General features: G+C 43.8%; 1 protein-coding gene across 1 annotated transcript in view; it reads right to left on the bottom strand.

Annotated features, from left to right (window-relative positions):
• Positions 1 to 16,719, bottom strand: part of psap (prosaposin) — a 60,406-nt gene that overhangs the window by 11,580 nt on the left and 32,107 nt on the right. The window contains exons 6-10 of the mRNA XM_080215733.1: positions 10,775 to 10,915; positions 7,087 to 7,143; positions 5,846 to 5,941; positions 3,355 to 3,450; positions 2,786 to 2,969 (exon numbers count right to left, since the gene is read on the bottom strand). Of these exons, the coding sequence (XP_080071859.1) occupies positions 2,786 to 2,969; positions 3,355 to 3,450; positions 5,846 to 5,941; positions 7,087 to 7,143; positions 10,775 to 10,915 (574 nt within the window). The remainder of the gene's footprint in view (positions 1 to 2,785; positions 2,970 to 3,354; positions 3,451 to 5,845; positions 5,942 to 7,086; positions 7,144 to 10,774; positions 10,916 to 16,719) is intronic.

Genomic DNA, 16,719 nt, shown 5'->3' with positions numbered 1-16,719 from the left:
GCGTCAGGTGAATGGAGAGTTCTGGCCTCAGACAGAGCATATGACAGAGTTTACAGATTACTGATTAGAATGCGTAATCTGTAAACTGTCTGTGCTTTATATGCTCTGTCTGAGGCCAGAACTCTCCATTCACCTGACGAAGGGACTAACCCAAAAGCTAGTGAGTGTACTAACAAATAAATCGGTTGGACTTAAACCTGGTGTTGTCAGACTTTTTACTGTGTTTACCCCAGTCCAACGCCGGCGTATCCACATCATGTCTCATAGGAGACAGAGGGTGCTGGCGGAAGGAAAATTTTCAGACTGGAGGCCAGTTACCAGCGGTGTACCACAGGGATCAGTGCTGGGTCCTCTGCTATTTGTGATTTTTATCAATGACTTGGAAGAGGGGGCTGAAGGGTGGGTTAGTAAATTTGCTGATGACACCAAGATTGGTGGAATTCTGGATGAGGTGGAGGGCTCTTGCAGCTGCAAAGAGACATTGATAGGATGCAGAGCTGGGCAGGAAAGTGACAGATGGAGCTTAATCCTGATAAGTGCGAGGTGATTCGTTTTGGTAGGACAAACTTGAATGCGGATTACAGGGTCAACGGCAGGGTTCTAAGGAATGTGGAGGAACAGAGAAATCTTGGGGTTCATAGCCACAGATCTCTGAAGGTTGCCACTCAAGTGGATAGAACAGAGAAGAAGGCTTATAGTGTGTTAGCACTTATTTACAGGGGGTTTGAGTTTAAGAGCCACGGGGTATTCTGCAACTATACCGGACATTGGTGAGACCACATTTGGAATTGTGTGTTTAGTTTGGGTCACCTCACTAAAAGAAGGCTGTGGAAGCATTGGAGAGAGTGCAGAGGAGATTTACCAGGAAGCTGCCTGGTTTGGAGGGTAGGTCTTATGAGGAAAGGTTGAGGGAGCTGGGGCTTTTCTCTTTAGAGCAGAGGAGGATGAGAGACGACTTAGAGGTTTATAAAATGATGAGAGGGATTGATAGAGTGGACGTGTAGAGACTATTTCCTCGGGTGGATGCAGCTGTTACTAGGGGGCATAAAACTAAAACTATAAGGCTCATGGTGGGAGATATAGGAGGGGTGTCCAAGGTAGATTCTTCGCTCAGAGAATGGTTGGGATATGGAATACACTGCCTGCTGTGATAGTGGAGTCGGTCACTTTAGGAACTTTCAAGCGGGTATGGATAGGCACATGGAGCATATCAGAATTTTAGGGAGTGGGATAGCTTGATCTTGGGATTGGACATAGCTCGGCACAACATTGAGGGCCGAAGGGCCTATATTGTGCTGTAATGTTCTACGTTCTATAACTCCATCAAAAAAAAAACTCACACAACCAGAACATTACACTGCAGCCTCACAGTAACCGACACCAGTAGGGCAGTCACTAATCGTGGTATTTCTTGCACAAATTGTCAAATTGACAGCCCAGACAGTTATCCAATTGAATGGCATGGGCAGTGGGAAAGAAAATAATGAAGTAAATGTGGTAACTGAGCCACCAGCCAATCTTCCAGTTGCAGTCTTAATTTCATTCCATTTCTATTCCAATTCACTGTAACAGATAGATTATCCTGCACAACAGGGCTTAGACATTGTCCAACAATTCTGAGCTGTTTGAAACAAGAGTTAGAAAAGGTCTGTATTTTGATCACACGAATGTTTCAAGGTTTCACCTTCAAAGCCCAATAACAAGAGGAAAATGTCACTTTAGGGGTTGCGATTTGAGAAATTCAGGTCAGACACATTATACAAGACCACAAGGCAGGTGACTTTACACAAATCCTCATAATTGTGACAAATCTCCAATGGACGGAGATTCTCCCCGTGCTGGACACCCACTGACCATAATGATAGTTGGCTTGCAGGTGCAGTAGTTAATTAAGAAAGCAAATGGAATTTTGTCCTTCACTGCTAGAGACACGGAGTGCAAAAACAGTGAATGTATGTTGCAGCTATGTAAGGTGCTGGTGAGGCCAAACCTGGAGTACTGTGTACAGTTTTGGTCTCCTTACTTGAGGAAAGGATATACTCACATGGAGAGGGTGCAGAGGAGATTCACTGGGGTGATTCCAGAGTTGAGAGGGTTGGAGAGACTGAGTAGACTGGGGCTATATTCATTGGAATTCAGAAGAATGAGGGGCGATCTTATAAAAACATATAAGATTATGATGGGAATAGAGAAGATAGAAGCAGGAAAGTTGATCCCACTGGCAGGTGAAATTAGAACTAGGGGGCATAACCTCAAAATAAGGGAAGTAGATTTAGGACTGAGTTGAGGAGGAACTTCTTCACACAAAGGGTTGTGAATCTGTGGAATTCCCTGCCCAGTGAGGCTACCTCATTGAATGCTTTTAAGGCAAAGATAGATAAATTTTTGAACAGTAAAGGAATTAAGGGTTATGGTGAGCGGGTGGGGAAGTGGAGCTGAGTCCATGAAAAGATCAGCCATGATCTTATTGAATGGCGGAGCAGGCTCAAGGGGCCAGATGGCCAACTCCTGCTCCTAGTTCTTACATTTCAAGCCCCCGGATCATCTGAAGACTGCAGCCTATGAAGCAGCCCAAATCTATCTCCCAGGCTGGGTAAAACAGGGTTGCCTGTCTGCCCTCATCTGGCAGGCTGCCCACATCCTGCACATTTGATGCTGCCAGGCTTGTGGGTAAGGTGGGGTACAACTACATAGGTCACTGAGATTCTGCTGAAAGCTGATGAGATCAGCTGGAAGGCTTAAGGAATTGTGATTTAACTGTAATGGAAAAATAAATCCCACGCACCAACAGCCATATGTTCTGTGCTCTTGCAGAGGCCAATGGCTGTACATACAACTGCGGGATCTAATTCCTGTGCAAGAAGCTCCACCACTGCCCTCCCATAGTCTCTGACAAAGTCTTCACACTCGCTTGCTACAGTAGCTGGCAGAAGGGAGCACACTTTTGCCACAGCGTTAGTGATCATCTCCTGTAGGTGAGAAACATATCAATTATCATTTAATCATGCACAATTGTTTGCAGTCATACAACCATGTTAGTCTATCATGAGATATCTCTTGTACATTATCCCTGGCAATATTTAACCCTCAGGCGCGACCACAGATTATCTTGATCATTATCACACTGCCGCTGGTGGGAGCTTGCTGCGTATGAATTAGATGATGGTTCTTCTATCAATGACTAGACTTCAAAAGTACTTAACTGGCTGTAAAGGGTTTTATGATGTCTCATTTATATACCTCCTTTTATAACTACCCAAGTATTTTAATCACTGCTTCTCCCAAGTCGTAATCAACTACACATCTTTTTTGGGCTACGTTTCCGACCCTTATGTCAAGGTTCCAAGTGCTCACCTCCGTCCTGTTCAGCTGCAGAAGGCTGTCAATCTGTTTCATGGCAAACTCACAGATTACACATCCCTGCGACGTTGCCGCAGGTGCTGGGCTTTTCTGAAGACGGAAAAAAAATTTAACATGAGGGAATGGTTGAGGTAACTAAAGTCAGTGTGTTTGGGGGTGGGGGGGTGGGGAGGGTTGTGGAGCAGTGGGTGGGGGAGGTGCATGATCATGTTCTGGATTTATACCTGATCCAAAAAAAAAGAAATCCTACATAAGTATTATGTAGGAATCACTAACCCAGTCCACACAGATTTCTCAATAAGATGGTCCCTGGCAGGATCTATATTTAATTTCCAGTGTGTTTGAGTTTTGCACAGCTGAGAATGTTCTTGATTTATTAAAGCATCATGCAACATGCAAGGAGTCTATTCAGTTTGTGGTATCTATGCTTCTTCTTTGGCAAGAGTTATCCAGTTCGTCCCAAGTCCTGCTTTTTCCCCCAAAGCCTTGCAGTGCTTTGGTTTCATGTATTTGTCCTATCCTCTTTCACAAATTACAATGAATTTGGTTCCACCACTCTGTTGGCAGTGTATTCCAGATCAGAACTTGCTGCATAAAAACATTTCTCCTCACATTTCCCCCGAGGTTTTATCATCTTCGATCTCAGTTCTCTGGTTACCGACCATGCTCCCAATGGAAAGAGTTTCTTGTTATTTACTTTGTCAAAATTCATGATTTTGAACAGCTTTCTCAAATCTCCTCAACTTTCTCTGCTTTGAGAACAATCCCAATTTCTCCAGCTAACTCCTCACCCCTGGCAAGATTCTGGACAATCTACACAATGATGACAGCAGAAATGAGAGAGTTGCATTTAACGAACAGCTGGGGAACAGTGCTGTAATCATAAAAGACAGGGGTTATTTGGCTCTTTCTGCTCCTGTGTTTGCTTAGTGGTGGTAGTCTTTATAGTGGAAGGAGCATCTGTCCCAGAGTCCCATTCACTTAGTGATCCCTGCACGCTGCCTGTGGGTTCCTGCAGGAAGTGATATAAAAGTGGTAAAGCAAATTGTGCGGAGGGTGTGGAAAGTCTGCAGAGGGATCTAGATAGGCTGAGCGAGTGGGCGAGGACCTGGCAGATGGGGTACAATGTTAGCAAGTGTGAGGTTATCACTTTGGCAGGAGGGATTACTATTTAAAGGGTGAAAAGCCGCAGCATGCTACGGTGCAGAGGGACCTGGGGGTCCTTGTGCATGAATCGCAAAAACCCAGTCTGCAGGTGCAGCAGGTGATCAAGAAGGCGAATGGGATGCTGGCCTTAATAGCGAGGGGGATAGAATATAAAAGCAGGGAGGTCTTGCTGTAACTGTATAGGGCACTGGTGAGGCCGCAGCTGGAGTACTGTGTGCAGTTTTGGTGGCCACACTTGCGCAAGGATATTTTGGCCTTGGAGGGAGTGCAGAGGAGGTTCACTAGGCTGATACCGGAGATGAGGGGGTTAGACTATGAAGAGAGACTAAATAGACTGGGTCTGTACTCGGAGTTTAGAAGGATGAGGGGGGATCTTAGAGATGTATAAGATAATGAAAGGGATGGATAGGGTAGAAGTAGAGAGATTCTTCCTGCTCAGAAAGGACAGCAGGACTAGAGGGCACAGCCTCAAGATAAGGGGGGAGCAGTTTTGAACGGAATTGAGGAGGAACTTCTTCACTCAAAGGGTGGTGAATCTCTGGAATTCTCTGCCCATTGAAGTGGTGGAGGCTACCTTGCTAAATATATTTAAGACATGGAGAGATAGGTTTTTGGTAGACAAGGGAATTAAGGGTTTTGGGGAGAAAGCAGGAAAGTGGAACTGATCCACTTCAGATCAGCCATGGTCTTATTGAATGGCGGGGCAGGCTCGAAGGGCTAGATGGCCTACTCCTGCTCCTACTGCTTATGTTTATGTTTAAGATAAACATAAGGGAGAACAGAAAGATATGTTGACAGGGTGACAGGAAGTAAGATAGGGGAGGCTCGCTCAGAGCACAAAGACTGCCTGGGCACATTCAGAGAATCCTACAGTGCAGAAGAAGACCTTTGACCCATCGAGTCTGCAGTGACACATGATAGGTGCCTATCATCCTACCAATCTAATGCCATTTACCAATACTTGGTCCATAGTCTTAAATATTATGATATGCCAAATGTTCATCCAGCTACTTTTAAAAGGATGCGGCTCAAATGACCCATTTCTGTGCTGTAAATTCTCTAAATCTCTTTACTCTCTCTCTCTCTCTCTCTCTCTCTCTCTCGAGGGCCTCAAATCCATCATGTGGGCCCAGAATTGAGGATTAATGACTGATTTATAACCATTTACCTTCTTTGCTTTTTCACACCATGCCTGCCTCTATTTTACCTCCACTGGCCCTACACTGCAGCTTCAGAGGGTAAGCAGCCAAAACCTGTCGCGGAAGAAATATTCAGACATTTCCTGGACCATGAAACTAACAAAGGCACTCTACTGCACCTGGACAGGGTTAACAATGGCTTCCTGGAGGAGTTGCATGGGCACAGTGGCTGGTTTCTGGCAAAATCCATTTGTCGTACAGATCTCTTTCGCATCCTGAAAAGAGGTAATGAAATTCAAGTAAAATTTCTTTGTCAAAAAATATTAAAACAGCAAAAGTAGTAGCAAGAATTATCTTAACAAGCACAGGAGAAAGGACCACCTTAGCTGTGATGCAGCCACTAGCAATCAAAGTACTGTTTTAATCTCTGAACAACATATTGGCAGCTAATTGGTATAAATCAAATCAAAAATCAGACAGATACAGGTAGAGAGTAGAGCACTGTTTTTTTAAGAGCAGGGCTAGAGTATAGCAGGGCTACATTGTGATGCCACAGATCTTTTTATTTGGCTAAAATTGACTTCAGGGTAACAGTCCCTTTGGGGACCAGCTAACCTCAAAGCTCTCCGGTCTAAATGTCTAACTTTCCACAGCATTAACCAATTGGGCTGTCAACTGTATTAGTGTGTTTTAGGGGCGATAATCTGATCCCCAGATCCCAGTGGACGTTATGGGCTGTAACACTGGCCTGGAGATCCTGATGTGTATTAAGGACTGCAACATAGAGGCTTTGCGCTAAAAATATCCACTGAGAGTTTAGGATCCACCGAAAGCAAGAAATGTCCCAAAACAAGTGATGCGATTCCTGATTGCAACCAAGTGGGAAGTTGAGGGCAATAACTTGCATCTGTAACTGGGCTAAAGAAGAGAAAATATAATCATAATTCCGTCAAATCGCATTTTAGAGATCCCTGCTAGAGCATCCGAACTTTCTGGTGCCAGACAGGCGTAACGGTTGCTTGTCATTAAAACCAGTGTCAAAACCAGGAGTGAAAGGAGCCAAATAGAAAAGTAAGTGCTATCCTGAGAGGCTGCACTGTGTAGGCGTTAAGGCAGGACTTCTTGAAACAATGACGTAGAGATGCCGGCGTTGGACTGGGGTGGGCATAGCAAGAAGTCTTACACCACCAGGTTAAGCTCACCTGATGAAGAGTCAGCGCTCCGAAAGCTCGTGATTCCAAATAAACCTGTTGGACTCTAACATGGTGTTGTGAGACTTCTTCTTGGAACAATGATTTACAAATTACTCCCCAGTCATATTCCCAACGGAGATTGGTTGGAAGATTAGAGAGCTCGATCAGAGGTGCAGCATTCCCAATATATAATGCTATGCTTGGACAAGGATTGTTCAAATACTCACTCTTGTCATCAATATCTCAACCACTCGTGGTGCATGCTGTGAAATGTAGTTCTCGCACTGAAATGACAAGTGAATAATGCCTGTTAATACACATTTATTATCATGCACCACCTGATGTTTTTCACTAAACTTCCACACAAATAACTGGTAAAAAGTTAAAGGTGATTAGAAACTGCAATGTTACACCCCTTTACAAACGGGACTGAGATGAAACACAACAATCACAAAGCTAATGGAAAAGGCACAGTAAGAGTGGCATGGTAGCACAGTGGTTGGCACTGCTGCCTCAAAGCACCAGGGACATGGGTTCGATTCCCAGCTTGGGTCACTGTCTGTGCGGAGTCTGCGTGTTCGCACGAGGGGACATAGCTTTAAACTAAAGGGTGGTAGTTATAGGATGTCAGAGGTAGGTTCTTTACCCAGAGGGTGGTGGGGGAATGGAATGCCCTGCCTGCTTCAGTTGTAGATGCGCCTAGTTTGGGGGCGTTTAAGAGAACCGTGGATAGGTTTATGGATGGAAAGGGATTGGTTTAGGTTAGAGGGTCATTGCTTTTTTCTTAATTGGTCGGCGCAACATCGTGGGCCGAAGGGCCTGTTCTGCGCTGTAATGTTCTATGTTCTATATCTGCGTGGGGTTCCTCTGGGTGCCCTGGTTTCCTCCCACAGTCTGAAAAATATGCGGGTTAGCTGCATTGATCCGAACAGATACTGGAGTGTGGCACTAGGGGAATTTCACAGTAACTTCTTAGAATCATAGACACCCTACAGTCTCGAAAGAGGCCATTCAGCCCATCGAGTCTGCACCGACCACAATCCCACCCTGGCCCTACCCCCATATCCCTACATATTTGTCTCTCTAACCTACTAGTCTCTCTAACCTACGCATCTCAGGACACTAAGGGCAATTTTTAGCATGGCCAATCAACCTAACCTGCACATCTTTGGACTGTGGGAGGAAATTGGAGGACCCAGAGGAAATCCACGTTGACACGAGGAGAATGTGCAAACTCCACACAGACAGTGACACGAGCCGAGAATCAAACCCAGATCCTTGGAGCTGTGAAGCAGCAGTGCCACCCACAGTGTTGTAGTGTTAATGTAAGCCTTCCTTATAACACTAATAAATAAACTTTAACTTGAACAGTTTTATTAGAACACACAGAAATTTCCCCTGGGAAATGGGATCAAACGACAATTCTCATTCGACAGCCTGGAAATCTCTCCTGGTTGAATAGTTTCAGTCCAGGACACAAACACACACTTGGCTGGAATCACTGGGGAGCAGGACAGCTGACATCCTCTCTCCACTCAAAAGGAGAAAGCTCACTACATAATCCCGATTGGCAAAGCACAACCTGAAAATGTAAATATTCAACCACAAACACATTTAACACTCAACTTGGGAAATCTGTACGAATCTATGTTCTAAAGGAATGTCTACACATTGGTACAAAATAAAAATTCTTATCTCTTTTGGGATCTGTTGTACCTCTGGCAAGATGTCAAGTGTACTGCACAGGGAGAGGACAGACAGGCATCCTGACACCACTCCCTTATTGATGATTAATACACGAGTTGGGGACAATCTTTCCTGTCCCACTCGCTCCTCCCATGGTTGACACATGGGCACTGCAGCAGATCAGCTCTCACTTTCCGTCTGCATCTCCCTCCACAATGTCTGTTTGTTTTAAAGGTATTCCAACCTGCAGGCTTGTTCTAAACGATTGTATCCATGGACTTGATGGGATTCTTACTGAGGGTGATGACACCTTTCCTCCCATCTGGCTATACCTTCTACCACTCGCCCCCTCTAGAATGTTGGTCATGTCACTAAATCAAATCGTGGTCTGAACTCCTGCTCCTCTGGCACTTTCTCCTCCTTTTGAATACCTCACTCACTCATCTTTCATTTAACATCTTCATTCTCTACTGCCCACTCTTCTTCTCTACTGACACCTTTTTTTCAGCCACTGCACCCAATGATTTTTATCCATAGTGACTGCAATCTCCATCTCAACTCATCCTGTTCTTTCTCCTCAGAGATCACTGCCCTGAGATGGCACAGTGGTTAGCTCTGTTCTTTCATAGCATCAGGGACCCGGGTTCAATTCCGGCCTAAGGTGACTGTCTGTGTGGAGGTTACACATTCTCCCCATGTCAGCAGGGGTTTCTTCCAATTTCCTCTCAGTCTAAAGACGTGCAGGTTAGGTGGGTTGGCCATGCTAAATTCTCCCTCAGTGTCCCCAAGATGAGCAGGCTAGATGGATTAGCCATGGCACGCATGTGGGGTTACAGGGTTAGGATGTGGTAAGATGCTCTTTGCCATCGTGCTGCCATCCATTAAGACATAGGCAATAGAATTTTGGATGGCTTCAAGTAGAGAAGGTTAGAAAGTGAGAGGCTAGTCTGGAATAGGCAGTTGTAATAGTCTAGTTTTAAGATAATAAAGACTGGGGTGAGGGTTTCAGCAGCAGATTAATTGAAATGGGGCAAAGTGGACATGTATATAAGGTTACATAACTCCCCTCGGCATCAAATATGACCCAAAGTTTCAGACAGCCTGGTTCAGACTCCATTCAGGAAATGGAGTTCGTGGCAAGGACCGAAAACAATAACTTCAGTCTTCCCAAAATTTAATATTTAGAAATTTTGCTTACCTAGTAGCAGGACAGCAGCGTAATAATTTAAGGATAAAGACAAGGGTCATGTGGCTTTGCTATTCCCATGAGAGAATGAAGAAAAAAGCCATATGTTTTCATTTGCTTACATCGCTCTCAGTCCATGTCTCACATCACCCCCTCCCCCCACCCCTCCAACCCCTCCAGGGACATGCTGATGTCTGGTTCCAACCAAAAGTAGCCAGAGAATCAACTTCAGTGGCTTTCTCTGCCTGCTCCCAAATTGTTATCTTTGCTGTTCCCAAGAATCTATCCCCCTTCTTCTCAACAAAGTGCTGACCTTTGGTGACACCATGCAAAAACTGGGATAGTTTCCACAAGTGTGCTAATACCACCCAACTAGTTCCCTTGACCCTTGCATTATCCTTAAATTATTACGCTGCTGTCCTGACACCTGCAACTAGATAAGCAAAATTTCTAAATATTAAACATTGGGAAGACTGAAGTTATTGTTTTCGGTCCTTGCCACAAACTCCATTTCCTGAATGGAGTCTGAACCAGGCTGTCTGAAACTTTGGGTCATATTTGATGCCGAGGGGAGTTATATAACCTTATATACATGTCCACTCTGCCCCATTTCAATTAATCTGCTGCTGAAACCCTCACCCCAGTCTTTATTACCTCTAAACTTGACTATTACAACTGTCTATTCCAGACTAGCCTCTCACTTTCTAACCTTTTCTACTTGAAGCCATCCAAAATTCTATTGCCTATGTCTTAATGGATGGCAGCACGATGGCACAGTGGTTAGCACTGCTGTCTCACAGCGCCAGAAACCTGGGTTCTATTCCCAGTTTGGGTCACTGTCTGTGTGGAGTTTGCACCTTCTCCCCGTATCTGCATGGGTTTCCTCCTGGGTTCCGGCTTCCTCCCCCTATCTGAAAGACGTGCTGGTTAGGCGCATCGACCCGAACAGAGTGGGGGAATTTCACAGTAACTGTAGTGTAATGTGCAACAGATGTGCAACACATTTGACATTCACCAGCTAGGACACACCCAGCATGACTCACCAGTTGTGTTAAACCACCTCCCAGATTGCACTGCTGTTTTAACTGAGCAACGAGCTCATCCAAGACGATGGCTTTCTCTTTCGCAGCAACCTGAATATCAGTGATAAACTGGGTGCAGCCCTGGCACACAGCATCATTGCTCTGAAACAAACAGATTTGAATTAGAAGACTTGAAACAACTCACCCATCCTCAGAAAAGACAGAAAGACTGATGTAACTCCAATCTTTTCAATGCGGGTACCAGAGCTGAAGAGTGGGCCATAGAAAGGATTAAAAACAATCTCTTTTCTTTTATAAATTTTCAACCTATTACTTTAAAATGTTCAAGAAAAGAACAACATTTATTAATTTCAGCTGGATAGCGAAGGACCGAGCTCCATATCTCTAAACTCCAACCAATAATTGGACTGATAAATGAGACATTTGAAAAAAGACAGCAAGTAAAAGGAATAAGATAAATAGACCACATGAAATTGAGCTTAGCAATGGAACCAGTAAAGAATAATAGAATGGCAATGAACTGCAGGGAGGTGTTGCTGAAAAGATTGAAATGGCCAACAAATGATGAGGTTAGGGACCAGGATCTGTGGTGGCAGTGACGAAAGGTATCATTCTGAGACCTCATACGATAAGCAGCTAAAAGGTGATTTGGAGAAATGTGGGCTGCGTGGTGGCCCAGTGGTTAGCACTGCTGCCTCACAGCGCCACGGACCCAGGTTCAATTGTGGTTTGGGCGATTGCCTGTTTGGAGTCTATATGGGTTTCCTCCGGGTGCTTCGGATTTCTCCCACAGTCCAAAAGATGCGCTGGTTAGGGTGCATCGGCCATACTAAATTCCTCCTCAGTGCACCCGAACAGGCGACTAGGGGATTTTCACAACTTCTTGCGTGGTTGCGTGGGTTTCCTCCGGGTGCTCCGGTTTCCTCCCACACCCCAAAGATGCGCTCTTGGGCTGATTGGTGTAACAAATTGTCCCTAAATTATTCTCCCCTCAATCTGGTTTCCAACGTGGGTGCCATAAGCATAGACATGGGTCAAGGGTGGAAGAGGAAAAGCACAATATTAAAATGGCGGCGCGGGCTCATTGGGCTGAAGGGCCTGTTTCCTGTGCTGTGTTGATCTTTGTTCTTGCAATGTTAATGTAAGCCTACTTGTGACAATAATAAATAAGCTTTAGAAACTTTAAACTGGATGGCAGAAGATATAGGTACAGAGTTTGAGTGTCACAACAAGGATCTTTTGCAATAAAGGTCAGGCTGCAGCAAGGGCAGGAGCTAAAAATAATGGTCAGGGCATGTTTGCTCTCTCGAAAGAATAGAGCAATAACAACTATCAGGTTATCATGGATTGATTTACTTACAAATAATCTTTTCATTTATTTGCTGTTTGTTTCACAGAATTCTTTAATATAGTAACAAGCTTTCAAAAATAAACTGCACGTTTCAGTGGATCTTTGTTCAAGCAGGAATTGATAAACAACTGGAATTTGTAAGCTACACTGAAGATAGCCACTGTCTGTAATTATCTGATAAATTAAGAAATGCAATAGCAAATAAAGATTGCACCAGACTGAAACAATTGAGGGCACCCATGACCAGGCATTGACAAAGATGATTGGAAATCAGATCAGCTGAAACTAGCACCGATCAGGTGATATGATGCAATGGTCATCAAACAATTCCATCCAGCCTGTTCCAGCCTGGTTTACCTGGAGTGTGTGGGGGATATTATAAATCAGACTGAATTTTACTCTGCTCCCTCATCTACACTGATGAAATATTCCTTTCCTGTGAACGCCATTTCACCTCAAAATGGTTTAGTAATAATCTGTGTGCTGGTCAGTCCACAATCCCTTAGCAACAGCCTTTTGTTCACGGGAAGCTTGCATTCAAAAATCCCTGAACTCTCTTGAAGTTGTCAGTGACCTGTTTATTTCAATGCACGCAAGATCATTATACAGCTGTGTGCGCACAAATACATCTCAGAACAAAGAATGAGTTGATATTTCAAGTCTGTGCACATCTTCCTCAGCTCCAACGAGTCATTTGGGCTTGAAACAGTAACCCTATTTCTCTCATAAAAACACAGAAAAGAAGAACAGGAGTAGGCCATTCAGCCCATTGAACCTGCTGCGCCACTCAGTGTGATCATGGCTGATTATCCAATTAAAGCCTGAACCCAGCTGGCCCCCCAAATTCTATGATCCCTAAGAACTAAAACTAGCTCCCTCTTGAAAACATACAATGTGTTGCCCTCAACTGTTCCTGCGGTAGTGAATTTGTGATGTGGAGATGCCGGCGTTGGACTGGGGTAAACACAGTAAAAAGTCTGACAACGCCAGGTTTTAGTCCAACTGATTTATTTGACAGTAAACTCACTAGCTTTCGAGGGGTTTCCCCTCTTCTTCAGATGAATGGAGAGTTCTGGCCTCGCAGAGCACATAAAGCACAGCATATAAATTCACAGTCGTGAATTTGACAGGCTTACTGCTCTCTGGGTAAAGCTATTTCTCCTCATCTCAGTCCTAAAAGGTTTCCCCTGTATCCTAAGAATATGATCCCTGTCTTTGGACTCCTCACCATTGAGAACATCCTTCCTGCATTTATCCTATCCAGATTTGTTAGAATTTATAGGTTTCTGTAAGAGTCTTTCTCATTCTTCTGAACTCCAGTGAATATAATCCTAAACAATCCAATCTCTCCTCATATGACAGACCTGCTACCCCAGGAATCAGTTCAGTAAACCTCCTCTGCACTCCCTCCATAGCAAGAATCTCTTTTCTCAGTTAAGGACATTAAAACTGCACACAATGTTCCAGATGCAGCCTCACCAAGGTCCTATGCAATTGCAACAAAACATTCCCACTCCTGTATTCAAATCCATTCTCTATGAAGTTTGCCTTCTTCACCGCCTTCTGCGCCTGCATGCTTACCTTCAGCGACTGGTGTATATGGACACCCAAGTCTTGTTACACTTCCTGTTCTCTTAATTCATAGCCAGATAATAGTCTGCCTTCCTGTTTTTGCTACCAAAGCGGATAACCTCACATATATCCACATTATGCTGCATCTGCCACTCACTCTGCTTGCCCAAATCACAATGAAGCATCCCTGTATCCTCCTCACAGCTCATCCTCCCATCTAGCTTTGCTAGAGATATTACATTTAGCATCCTCATCTAAATCATTACTATATATATAGTGAATAATGAGTCGCAGCATAGATCCTAGTGGTATTCCACAAGTCACTGCCTACTATTCTGAAAATGGCCTATTTATTCCTACTCTTTGCTTCCTGTCTGCTAATCAGTTTTCCACCTATCACAATACGCCACCCCCAATCTCATGTGTTTTAGTTTACACACTAACCTGTTAAGGTGAACTTTGTTGACAGCCTTCTGAAAGTCCAAATAAACCACATCCACTGCCCCCTCCTCTACCGATCAACTCCACTAGTTACATACTCAAAGCATTTCAGTAGATTTGCCAAGCGTGATTTCCCTTTCACAAACCATGCCGACTCTGTCCAATCTCACCACTGTTTTCCAAGTATTTTGGTATAAAATCTATGACAATAGATTCTAGAAATTTGTTCACTACCAACGTCCAGCTGACAGGTCTATAGTTCTGTGTTTTCTCTCTACTTCTTAAATAGTGAGGCAGGATTAGCTACCTTCCAATTTGTGGAATGGTTTGAGAGAACTATAGAATCTTGGAAAAATGACCACTAATGCATCCACTATTTCCAGGACCACTTCCTTAAATTCTCTGGGATGTAGATTATCAGGCCCTGGGGATTTATTGGCCTTCAATGTCAATTTCCCCAACACCTTTCTCTATTAATACTGATCTGCTTTAGTTCCTCCCTCCCACTAAACCCTGTATTCTCCAACATTACTGGTGTTACTTGTCTCCTCCTTTGGGAAGAGAGAACATATATTTAGTTAGTCAGCCATTTCTTTGTCCCCCATTATAAATTCCCCTAATTCTGATATTTGTCTTCACCAATCTTATTCTCCTCACATATCTACAGAAACGTTCAGTCAGTTTTCATGTTCCCTGCAAGATTACTCTCATACTCTATTTTCACCTTCTTAATCAGTCCCTTGGTCTCCCTTTGCTGAGTTCTAAACTACTCCCAATCCTCAGGTCTGTTGTTTTTTACCTGGATCTAACTCTATCTCTAATTTCCTTTGGAAGTTATGGTTTGGCCACCTTTTCAGTTTTACTTTTTGCCAGACAGGAATAAACAATTGTCAAAGTTCACCCATGTGCTCCTTGAATGTCTGCCTCTGCCTAAACACCGGCATCCCTTTAAGTAACGCTTCCAAATCCACAGAGTCAACTTGCACGTCATAATATCGTAGTTTCCTTTATTAAAATTTAGGGCCCTTGTCTCTCCCTCTCCCCACAGATATCGTCAGAATTGCTGAGCTTTTCCAGCATTTTTGTTTTTGTTTCAGACTTCCAGCATCCACAGTATTTTATTTTAGAACAAACATTGTTATCCTTCAATTAGGCCCATTCTCCCTTCCAAAGGTCACATTTCACCTTCACTTTTCACTGGTCCCAACCACCTCTAACCTTACACATCTCAATTCAGGTCCCCACTCCTCTCTCTTCTCTCACACATGCCCCATTCCATCTCTCATCTCACTGGCTGTGCTCTCCCTCTCCTGACATATCCCACATCTGGACTGTTAGTTCCCTTTTCCCCAACTGTAGGGGGTCACACACTCTGGGAGAAGATGAATTGCAAAGAGAACAGGAAGGATGCACACAGTTTGAAAGCCTGAGCTTAGATCATAAAACAGTTTTAAAAATCCATTTATCTCGCCAAATAGTGAAATGAAGTTACAAAATCTGGTCTTTCATCCATTATACTAGACAAATACAATTAACCGGGAGCTCACTGACACCAAATCCAACAATTAACTCTCACTTTGGACATTTATTCGATCCCTTGACCATTAGCTTTGTTTCATTCAGTTACCGAGGATCACTCTTCCCCAGACTGTGTTCTGGGGTATGGCCATTACAGCCACACATTTTCCAGCCACTCTGCTGGCCCTGTCACTTTCAGCTGATGAAACCCCTGTCTCACTCTTTGGGTAAAGAAATTTCTTCTGAAATTCCAGTTTGATTTCTCTGTGACTATCTTATACTGACGGCCTTCAATTGTGCTCTACCTCACAAGAGGAGACATTTTCCCTGCAGCCTTTCTATTAAAACCCATCAGTTTAAACACTTCTATTAGGTGGAATAGCCCCCTTTTCAAGGGAGTCCAGCCTGGCAATCCTTTTCTAAACCCACACATTTCTGGTATCATCCTTGCAAGCTTCTCCTCCATTGCCACTATATCCTTTTTAATAGTATCGCCACCAGAACTGCACATGGTTCAAACCAAATTTAGCACAACATCCATATTTTTCAATGATATCCCTCTAGAAGTAAAGCTGGTGCTTGGTTTGCTTTGTTTGCGGCCTTGCTAACCTGTGGACTAACTACTGCTGACTGATGTAATTTTATCCCAAGGTCCCTTTGCACCATCTAACCTTGTACCTGCCATATAATAAATAACCTCCCTATTCTTCCAACCAAAATACACGACCTCACATTTATCTGTGTTGAACATAATTTGCCAATCATTTGGCCATTCTGAAAGGTTAATATTCTCCTATATTTGTTTTCGTCCTCTTCAGCATTAACTAACTTGGTGTAACCTGTGAATTTAGGAATTGTGTTTTTGATTCCAAAGTCTGAAAATTAATGTGCAGACACTGACCCGCGTAGGACACCACTTTCCACCTTCTCTCACTGTGAACAATAACACTTAACTCCCACTCTCAGGTCTTGAAGCCAGTTAGCAAGCCATTCTCTCACTTGCCCATGACTCTGCACCTCTGGCCTGATAAGGTATTAAGAGGGATCTTATCAAAAACCTTTT

Source organism: Carcharhinus amblyrhynchos, chromosome 31 (genome assembly GCF_965287045.1).
Source record: "Carcharhinus amblyrhynchos chromosome 31, sCarAmb.v2.hapA, whole genome shotgun sequence".
Classification (NCBI taxonomy): Eukaryota; Metazoa; Chordata; class Chondrichthyes; order Carcharhiniformes; family Carcharhinidae; genus Carcharhinus; species Carcharhinus amblyrhynchos.
The sequence above is the reverse complement of the archived record's forward strand: the minus strand, read 5'-3'. Positions and strand labels throughout refer to the sequence as shown.